General features: G+C 38.6%; 1 protein-coding gene across 1 annotated transcript; it reads left to right on the forward strand.

The window, feature by feature from the left end:
* Positions 1 to 8546: 8546 nt before the first annotated feature.
* LOC149189714 (transcription factor MYB57-like) lies at positions 8547 to 10654 on the forward strand. The gene is made up of 3 exons (XM_089413275.1): positions 8547 to 8967; positions 9611 to 9740; positions 9847 to 10654. The coding sequence occupies exons 1-3, from the start codon at positions 8811 to 8813 to the stop codon at positions 10514 to 10516; spliced, it is 957 nt and encodes a 318-aa protein (XP_089269401.1). The 5' UTR covers positions 8547 to 8810; the 3' UTR covers positions 10517 to 10654.
* Positions 10655 to 11097: the final 443 nt, after the last annotated feature.

Consider the following 11097-nt stretch of genomic DNA (forward strand, 5'->3'; position numbering starts at 1 on the left):
TTCTGTGGAATAGGCAAATCAGCAATAATCTGTATCTTGGTTGGGTCAACCTGGATGCCTTGAAAAGAGATATAATGGCCCAACACTATCCCTTCATTTAGCATCATGAAGCACTTTTCATTGCTGAGGGACAGGTTAGCTTCAATACACCTTTTCAAAACTCTTTCTAGATTTTCTAATGCATGTTCAAAAGAATTGCCATATACTGAAAAATCATCCATATACACTTCAACACAATCATGAATCAAATCAGCAAAGATAGCTAACACAGCTCGTTGAAATGTAGCTGGAGCGTTACAAAGTCCAAATGGCAAAACATTGTAGGCATAGGTGCCCCAAGGACAGGTGAAGGTGGTTTTGTCCTGGTCTTCAGATGCAATCTGGATCTGGTTGTAGCCACTGAAACCATCAAGAAAGGAAAACGATGATTTGCCGGCTAGGGTGTCTAACACTTGGTCAATGAATGGCAGTGGGAAGTAGTCTTTGAGTGTGGCTTTGTTCAACTGTCTGTAGTCAACACAGATACGCCACTTGCCATTCTTCTTAGGCACAATAACCAATGGGGATACCCACTGACTGTCAGAAATAGGATATATAAAGTTGACTCTCAAGAGTTTTTGCAACTCTTCTCTGACAATGTCTTGGAGCATGGGGTTCATTCTTCATTGCGGTTGCCTCACCGGTTTAATGGTGCTATCAGTGTAAATGTGGTGAGTGCATGTGTCGGGGTGAATCCCATGCATGTCAGTGTAATCCCATGCAAAGGCTTTTTGGTACTTTTTCAAGAGTCTAATCAATTTTTCTTGTTGAGATGAGTCAAGGTGGTTGCCTATGTTTAAAGTTTTTCCTGGACTGATCTCTATGACTTGACTCTGAGTATTGGTGATGGATTGAACTAGAAAGATGTCATGAAATGTAGACTGCAAGGAGTGGATAGTGCATGTTTCTTGAAAGTTTTGAGCTAGAAGTACATCTGCAGCATTATACTGTTCATTTCTCAAGTTTTCAGATATATCAGGCTGTGAGAGAAATAATTCTACCAAATCAGTATTATCTTCATGGAAATCATAGATCTGGTCAATGCTAAAAACAGATTGTACCTCCTCTTTGTCATTAAATTTGTCATCAAGCCACAAGTTATGTGTGACTGCAGGTGATTGTGCTGATGGATAGAGGGTGAGCTGTTTCCTTTCGGTCCCTCTAGAGATAATCATGTTACCTGATCGGCATCCAATAAATGCATCAGCAGTCCCTAACCATGGTCTGCCTAGAATGATAGGATGTCCTCCTAGATTGGATTTGGGTTGAAGGACTAGGAAATCCACCGGATACTCCCAAGAGTCCAGTGAAACAATGATATCTTCCAAAATCCCCTCAGGAATGACTTTGGACCTATCAGCTAGTTCAAGAACAATTGTGGTATGTTGCAAATTCACAAGCTGGAGTGTTCTCATAGTTTCAAGGGTCATGACATTAATTGCAGCTCCAAGATCTATCAAAGTGTTTGGGATCCGTATGTTGTTAATGATGGTGGTCATTTTTGGAATGCCCGGATCAACATACTTCTCCATGGAGATGGTATTGGTCATAAGGCCTGCTAAATTTCCTAGAACATGAATGGTCTGAGGATCAATCCTCTTCCTAGCAGGTTTCTTTAGACACATATCTTTGATGGCTTTGGTGTAAATAGGAATGTCCTTTATAGCTTGCAGCAAAGGGATTTTTATGTAGACATTTTTAAGTTCATCCAAGACATCAAATTGTGGTGGAGGCAATGGTGGTTTGACTTGGACCAAACGGTCCAGAAAAGGTGGTTGCAGTGACTGCATTTGTTTGTCTCTGGTTTCACTGCTTGGTTGTGTTTGAGTGGTCATTTCATTTTCTTTTTCTAAGTTTTCTCCTTGCTGATCTGTTATTGGAGAATCCTTTTGGAGGATCCTACCAGACCTCAGGTTAATGTTTTGTAAAGGCAGTGTGGAGTAGGAAGTTCCTTCCTCTACATTATAAGCTGGCCTCTCTGCTCTATTGTTCGGATTTGGGACAGTTTGAGCAGGTATTTGTGTGGGTCTGGGAGGTGGTGAATTAGTTGGAAATTGAAGTTGTGGGACATTTATTTGTGGAGGAGCAGGCAAAGTTTGTTGAGAAGGTTGGGGCTGATAAGCAACTGGCTGAGGGTGCTGCTGATATGGTTGTGAATGTGATGGATATGACTGAGGGTACTGTTGATATGGCTGTGAGTATGGTGGGTATGATTGAGGATACTGATGGTAGGATTGGGGATATTGTTGAGATGGTCTCCATTGATTTTGTGATTGGTTTCCATGCTGCCATGGCATAGGTATATTCCATGAGTTTTGTGCATACATCTGATCATTCATAGGAAATTGCATATTTTGATTAGGAAACATACCTTGGGGTGCTTGCCTTGGTTGCCATGGTCGCTTTGCACCCATGTAGTACACGTTCTCCATCTCTGTGCTGGCTGCCATGTTACAGTTCTGCACAATTTTAACTTTAGGATAGTTAAATATATCATGATGCTCAGTACAGAAAGCACATACTTGTATATTGTCTAAAGGACAGTCTTTTAATGCATGCGTCTTGCGACACTTGGGGCAGAAAATGGCCATGATATTGTCTTCTTCCTCTTGTTTCTTTTTGGCTTTTAAGGTATCAATTTGATTTCCTAGAGTACTCAACAAATCTGTTTTGAACTCTTCTGAAAGATTACCAATTTCAGCCCGGGTGACACTAGCAGAGGCAGTTTTTATGACCTTAGATGACAAGGTCCTCTTTCCCATTTTGGCTTTACTTCTTGAATATTTTTCACACAGTTCAGCTATTTCTTCAAAGGGTAGGGCAGAGATATCACCTTTGCCCATTAAGTTGAGATCATCCATGTATTCTTCCTTGATACCTTTCAAAAAGATTGTGCGGACTAGATCAGGAGGCATGGTTCGGTGTTTAGATTTTTGCAAGTTATAAACAAACCGTTCTAGATATTCTTCTAAGGTTTCATCCTCCTGCTGACTCATTCTAAAGATGTCATCTTTAGAGTCTTTGGATCTGCAATAAGGCTGATATTTCCTCATAAATATCCTCCTCATGCCATCCCAATCTACTATGGCATGTTCCCCTAGCCCCATAAACCATTTCAAGGCTGCTGCCTTTAATGTGGCTGGAAACAATCTCAGTCTGTGAGCATCATCTGTATAACCATAAGTGCGACACACAATGTCGAACTCGAATAAAAATGAGTCTGGATCCTCTGATGCCATTCCATAGAAATTGGGTAACACGGATGGGGGTATATTTTTCATTTTAATCTCCTCATCCTCCTGTGGTTCTTGTATAGGGAATTTAAAAGTGGATTCCTCTTCCTCTTGATGGGGAACTGATCCAGATCCCTCCTCAGCCATTTTGCTTGGTCTCTTAGTGTCTCTTGGTGGAAAAGAGAGAAAGGAATATTGTTTGGTAATGGTGCTACTTTTCCCTTGGGTAGAAGATTTAGGAAAAGGGTGCTGCTGTGATTTATGTGCAAACAGAATTTCTCTCTCAGCAAGAGTAATGTGCTGTCCTGAATAAAATTTCTCAGCTAATGTTTGAATATCCTCCTCAGTTGGTGTTGAGTCTGCTCCAGATGATGATGGATTAGTGTTAAGATGGTGGGGGGGTTTCACAAATCTCCCTTGATTGTCCCTAAGTCTAGGCATATATGAACATGATTCTAACTGTGTTTTGGTTTTTGTGAATTTAATTTTTTTTTTCTTTTTGCTTGTTTGAATTCTTCACGTACCATGACATGATCTTCAATATATTCCCTACTAAGAAAATCAGGGAGACTGTTGTCTTTTCCTCTAATATGTTCCACCTGAAAATCAAAGTTTGCAAAAAGAGCTTGCCATCTAGCAAACTTGGCTTCTCCAGCCTTCTTGATGTCTGTTTTTAACACCTTTTGTAAAGCAGATGCATCAGTTCTAAGCAGAAAATATTTGTTAATGAGATAAACTTCAAACTTACTGATACAATTCCATGCTGCCTTTACTTCCTTCTCTATTGTGGAGTAATTTAGCTCGGCTAGATTCCAAACTCCGGATGCAAATTGAACCACTTGTTGAAATTCTGGGATCTGAAATATATGGAAGCTCAATTTTCTTTCTTGTCCCTTTAGATGTGGGGACTGATATAAAATATCCAGCTTTTCCTCCTTTGAGTCTGAGTGACCCATGAGGTTCTACTGCTGGCAAAAAGACATTGTCAAGTATGCAATCTACGGGAATGTCAACTACAACAAATTTTAAATAAACACAGTGAGTATCAAAGCAGAGAAAGGCTTTAGGTACCTCATATCGGATCTTTTTGTCACCCAAGCCCACTACCTTTCTTTCTGCAGCTACCCAATATTTTGCTGGAATATTTTTCATGCTAAGGATATTTATGTCTACTCCAGAGTCTAAAAGAGCAACCATTCCAAACATTTGCCCTTTTTTGCAGACATTTACTTTGACATGGTGTTGCTGATAGGAGATAGTTAATAATCTCATATCTCTGAATCCAAAAGTAGGATCCTTTATTCCTTTAGCAACCTGGACTTCTTGGTTACTGCAATATTGAGTAGTATCCCATTGCTACTCATCTTCTTCTTCTTTTGCCACTTGTTTACCTTTCTCCAGTTCTGCAATGTGAGTTTTCATTACAAGGATTTCTGCCTTGAGATTATGAATCTCACGGCTCACTTCTCCTAGAGTGAGTGATCTCACCCTACTAGGTTTTTGATGATGCATTTGAAATGATTTTGGATTTCTTTCATATGAAGCATCAATGAATAGGGACTTCTTACCTGATTCTTTGAAAACTTTGGATTTGAACTGATCTGTAAAAGCTTCGATCAGGCTGTTTTTCATGTCTCCTTCCTGCATGGCACGTATTTGGGATAAAATTTTCAACTTGTCTTCTTTTGTTGCTGCCATGAGGACTTTTTATTTTTGGGGCTTGGGCTTTTCCCCTTCTTCACTTGATTCACTATAATATTCAGAATCAGAATCATATTGGGCATGACATGCACATTCTTTAGAGTCAGAACATAAGCAATCTGAAGAGTCAGAATTTGAATATTGTTCCATGTGAGCCTGTAGTTCTTCTGCAGAAGAGGAACTGAAAGAGTCATAAGATGATTCTTCTATCTGATGCTGCTGTGCAATTTCCTTGATGGTAACATACGGGCAACGCTCTGTTTTGTGTGCATGAGAACCACATTTCATACAGATCATTGGTCCTCTTCCTTCTTGCTTAACTTGTTTGGCTTTTTGAGCAAAGATTTCAGATTTCTTAGCCCTGTCTAACTTTGATTCTTTGTCTTGTGGACATCTGGAGGATGTATGTCCATTTTGCCCACATAAGCAACAAGTAATTTTATTCCACTTCTCCTACTTGGCCGTGCGTAGGTGAATATCAGAGGGATTGTAATAGTGTGTTTTGGGAACATACTTATAATACCCTTTCTTTGTTTTGGAGGCTTGGCCTCGTACTGGTTTAGAATATTTTTTCTTGTCCTTTGGATATTTTCTTCTGTTTTTGTAGAAAGTTTCTTTAAACTCTCTCTTTGCTCTTTTCTTAGCTTTCCTTCTTTTTACCAAAGGATCATCCGCTGTAAGCCCATACTTGTTGCAGATGGACTTCTTGTCTGGCAATCTGGAAAGTTTTTCCAGAGATTTATTTACCTTTGAGCTTGTGCAAAGACTTACCAATGTCTTTGTAATGTGAGCATATATCTCACCCCATGTGTATGACTCAAAAGGTAGCTGAAAAACTTCTTGCAATCTAATATAATCTACAAATCTAGATGGCAGGGCTGCAAGATATACCTGTTTCCATAACAGGTTCTTAGAATCTTTGACCTCATAGATTCTTTGCATCCAGTCTCTGTGGAAGTCTTCATATTGGGACATTTTGTGGCATTTTAGATTCATCAAAATGACTTCATTTTTATCAGCAATTTCTGTTTCACTTCCACACCAATGCTCTAAAATCATTGATGTTAATGCACCTATCATATTGCTGATAACTATGCCATCAGAATTATGAATTACATCTCCTTTCTCATCTTTAAGAACTTCTGCTTCCATTGTTTCAATGAGCTTAGGAGAAGATTCTGTCTCCCACCACCTGAGGAGTGTCCCTGTAAAACATTGAATAATTGTCCTACAAGCATCAATTTCACTTTTCCCTCTAAGACACATGAGTTTATACTCTGTATACATCATGTCAATCATCTGCCTGATTTGGCCGACACTCATGTTATCTATGTTCCACTCTCTGTGGGAATCTGGGAAGAAGGTGTGTGCTTTAGGAAGTTTTCCTTTTCCTTCATTGTCAGGTGCTGGATATTTGGTAAACCTATGCTCAAGAGGTTCATATATGTGAAAGATTTGTGTATCCTGACTTTTCTGTTCTTTCCCCTTTTGTTCTACTTCATTATTAAATAAGGATGCAATGGTTATCTTTGCTGTATCTTTGCTGTAGTCTCAGAATCTGAAGAGGAGACTACTGCTTTTGGAAATAAAGCTGGGAACCTATTAACAGGATCCTGAATCTTTATACTTCTTTTTACAATAAAGGAGTTTGGAACTGGTTTTTCAACTTTTGGCGGATTCATCTTTTCAACTTTATCTGTTAAACCAATTATGAGATGTTTAGTTGTATCTAAATGATCAACTAACTTTTCTTCTACTCCTTCTATCTTGGATAAAGATTCTCTTGCATAAGAACAAATCAAACTAGAATCAAACTGTACATTGTTCAAACATTTATTTACATCATTGATTGATACTTGCACAGTATCAATTTGTTCCTTGACTTCTGTAGATTTTGCTACATTTATTTGTAAGCCTTTTAATGCAGTATTTGCCCAATTGAGCTGTTCACTGGCCTTCTGTATTCTTCCATCAATGCCTAGAGCATTGTCATCCTTCTGTGCTATTGGTATGGCTTTGGCTGTATTTTGATTTTCTCCAATCACAATTCCTTTGAAAGGAGGAAATGTTGATGGAGTTTCAACTTTTGTTCCATCTAGTGCAGTCCAAGCATGCTTGTTTGTTGAAGTACTTGTGGAACCAGTAAAAACATTTAATGGAGAAATATTATCTTTCCAAGAGTAAAAAGATATCCATGTGTTATTGATTTCCATAAAATGTTTCCAATCTTCAGCAAAATCTCTCTTCTCTTGAGGAGTATAATTTTTGTCAAATGCATCTGCCTGTGGATTAGTGTACAAGTCCCAATTTAACATGGCCTTCATCCATTTTGCACTAATCTTTGATTTCAAACATCCATCCATGAGAGAGTAGAATTTATGTATTTCTATTTTCACTTATTTACATATATTAACCATAGTTGTGCTAGTTATTAAATTAAATACATATGCTATCACTTACATAATTACATAATTTACGTAAATTATAAAATACATTTAATATATATATATATAAAATTTATTTTATTTTATTAAAAATTAAAATTCCCTATTAAAAAAATTAATATTTTTGTAAAAGTATAAAATATAATTATATAAAAATGTGTTTTAAAAAGCTAATACGCGTAAAATCAAGTTCACCTAAGGAAAATAAAGTCAAAAGATGTAAAGTCACTCTCGCATACAAAAACATTTAAAAATTAATGTGACGCTATGAAAAAACCAGCGTGCATGTCCCATGGCCACTTCGAAGTTTTAAATCACTTCAAATAACATTTTCAAAAATAAAGAACCCTGCAAAACAGTAATTTAATGGGGTTACCTGAATACAGACCCTTTCGCCCGTATTTCTATAGCTGAAAACGGTCCTGCCTCAAAATAAATAAGACGAGAGGTATTTGTCTCATTTTGCAAGGCAGGAACAGATGCATCATAAACTCGATTTTTCAAACCGTCCAGGAAGAGAGAGATCCTCTCTTTATAAAAGAGAACGCCGCATCTCCACGCAATAAATATCTACGTGGCAATCAATCAAAGCTGTTCCTCGCTCCCGAAAGCTTGACACAAATGTTAACGGTTCCAACTAACCATATGCTGCCACATTGCCACATGTCGAAGGCTTTCTGACGCACATAATACTGTGATTAGGATCGATCCTTGCACGGTATTCTGCGGCCAATTTATAAACAAGAATTCCATCGCTGTCTCAACTTATATGCCAATCTTCCGAATCTAAATAACATGACGGCCCCTTGGTCCCTCTCCACTTTGCCTTTTGTGCTCTGAAAATGCCTAAGAACCAGCGGGATTCTGCCAAATGTCGCTGGAAATGGCGATTGACGCGTATGGATGATTTTTATAAACGGTTTTTCTCTGTGCAAGGTCCCTGGTATTTTCAGTAATGGACAAGGCAGATCTTTTCATTTCGTCTCCTCTATCTTGCGGGCCTATATTTAGATCTTCCAAATCATGAACAGGCAAAATCACATGCTAGTCATCCTGTCCAGATGGCTATAAATCCCCAACAACACGGCATTTCCCGCGGCCGGCCGACAATACTTGATTACCTAACCATAGGGACATTTATTCTGTGTATCTGGACTCGGACTGTGCAGTATACAGTATACTCTGTTAGCTGGGGGGCATTCTCGATTACCTGACTAGAGAGAAATTTATTCTATGTATCTGGACTCCTAGTGTGCAACTCACATTATGCTCGCTTAGCTGATTATAGAGACATTTATTCAGTGTATCTGGACTTGGAGTGTGCAGCATAATTGATTTATAGAAGGATCATAGCTTATAGAGAGCATTTAGAAGTGAAGAACCTGTGAACTTGATGGCCAACAGAGCCTGCTCGGGAGCTTCTGACATTGAGAATGAGGATGAAGCCGAGATGAGGAAGGGTCCATGGACTGTTGAAGAGGACATGCAACTTATGCGGTATATACGCTTACATGGTGAAGGGCGCTGGAACTTTCTCGCCAAAGCAGCTGGTATGTAATATCAATACGTAATGAGTGAATTTCTCTTATGGAATAGTTTTGAATTGCTATTTTTTTTTAAGAGATTCCCGTAGAATTTTGGTTAGAGTTTGGGAAAAAAATGATTGCCAAATTTTGATTTGTGTTTTCTAAATTGGTTTTTTTACTATATAGAGATGATTCATGTCAGAATCTGGCTAAAAAATTTGTAGCCAAATCTTGATTTGTGTTTTCTAAACTAGTTTTTTAACTTTATATAAATGATTCAACAATAACCCTTAAAAAACTCATGAGCCACTTCAATGGTGAAAAATTCACTGTCCAAATTATAAATTTGGATAGATCCTTACTAGATTTTAGACAAATTAATTCTGAAAATAAACAACCAAACTTTCCAAACAATAGCACTTGCTACCCTTCTCTAATTACCTCTATGATTATTCATTCTATGTAACAATATTGCATGAGGCAGGGGAAGATTTGGAGTCTTTCCGCATCGTGGGTTGTTATTGTTGCTTGGAACCTCGATTTATTTCTGAAGTTCAGATCGATTTTTGAATTTTAATGGGGTTTTAGTGGAAGTAGAGAAATTAATGTGTGCCCGTGCTTTTATCTTTTTGTGTTTGTCAAAATATAAACTGCGTGTATTAAGCAGGACTAAAGAGAAATGGCAGGAGCTGCAGGCTAAGGTGGGTTAACTCCCTTCGGCCTGATCTCAAGCGCAGCAAAATCACTCCTGAAGAAGAACGTTTGATTATTGAACTTCATCGCCGTTGGGGGAACAGGTATATACAGTTATATATGTAGTCGTACTAAAATGCAATATATAGTTCGGTCTCTGATATTTAGTACATGTTGGCTTTCTAAATATATGTAATTTTAAGCGTTCAGGTGGTCTCACATTGCACGGAGTTTACCAGGAAGGACGGACAATGAAATCAAGAATTACTGGAGAACAAAAATCAAGGGAAAATTGAATCTACAAGATGAGTGTAGCAGCACCGGCAAGGATGTTGACAACCAAATACGTTATGAAGGTCCCCTGCTCTCTGACTGCCTCGCAACATCATCTCCAAGACCGACCGACCATGACAGTGCAGAGCCTTCGACTAGGTTCCCAACACAAAGTACTGGGGAAGTAGAAGTTCAGATAGACAAAACCCAATATCTGCAGCATAATATTTCTTCACAGGTAATTCCCATTCATGAAGTAAATGATGAATATGTATTGCAGGGGGGAACTCGACTTGTTCCTTCTCCAACCGAAGATGATGGCCATCCAGGCGCGGCTTCGCAACCAGATTTTGAAGATTCAGAGAACCAAGTGTTTGAGAACAGCTTACGTTTCAACTTGTCAGCGGGTTCGCTTGCAGGCATGCTATATTTTCCCGAGTTCTGTGCAGATGGCGCAGGTCAAGGCGACAGAACTCTACCTTCTTGCTATACGGTGGCTTCCCCAGAGGCCTTTTCAGACTGTGAGGCTTACTTCAATCGTTATTCGGACGTACTGTGGAACATGGATGAAGATTCTGGGACTCGAAATGGGAGACGATCATATTGAGGAAAGAGAAAGTAATCCGTCTGATGGAATTTGTTTGTTTTATCTACTGCTGTTTTTATCCATACAATCGGATCAATTAATTTTGTATCAATTTTAAACGCGACTTAGCATTGTATTCTTACGATGCTCATGGTGTCATGATCTTACATTAGGGGTACTCTTTCAACTGCACTATAGGAGGTGTGGCAATACCAACCACTTCTTTTTTAACAATACTTGCAATCATGGACTATGCTTACGTTCTATACTTAATTTTTTTTCAACTTTCCTAAGTACACTTTCATTAGCACAGCGGAAACATTCATACATCATTCATAGTTATTATCTTTTAACATATATGCATAGCAGATAATACATCGGGAGGGACAACTCCCTGAAATATGACTCTGCCCGATAATATCAATACTTGACAAAATATTCAGTTTTACAGTGTTTGTAGGATACCCCAAATTTCCTTGGTACAATATCTGCCAAATCATGCAAGTCGGCCTACATCGTTCGCACCATCCAAACCACTATTTGGAGTGCCCAATGATACTTCTGCCCATCGCACCTTGTTCACCGTCACACTATTCAGCACA

The sequence above is a fragment of the Pinus tabuliformis genome, chromosome 3_1 (genome assembly GCF_031772625.1).
Source record: "Pinus tabuliformis cultivar Carrire ecotype Pingquan chromosome 3_1, CPIR1, whole genome shotgun sequence".
NCBI classification, from domain to species: domain Eukaryota; kingdom Viridiplantae; phylum Streptophyta; class Pinopsida; order Pinales; family Pinaceae; genus Pinus; species Pinus tabuliformis.

Bases quoted from the DNA above. Each gene is read 5' to 3' on its own strand.
- LOC149189714 (XM_089413275.1), top strand. From the start codon at position 8,811: ATGGCCAACAGAGCCTGCTCGGGAGCTTCTGACATTGAGAATGAGGAT. The intron at 8,968-9,610 runs GTATGTAATATC...TGTATTAAGCAG, and splicing joins CTTTCTCGCCAAAGCAGCTG to GACTAAAGAGAAATGGCAGG. The intron at 9,741-9,846 runs GTATATACAGTT...TTAAGCGTTCAG, and splicing joins CATCGCCGTTGGGGGAACAG to GTGGTCTCACATTGCACGGA.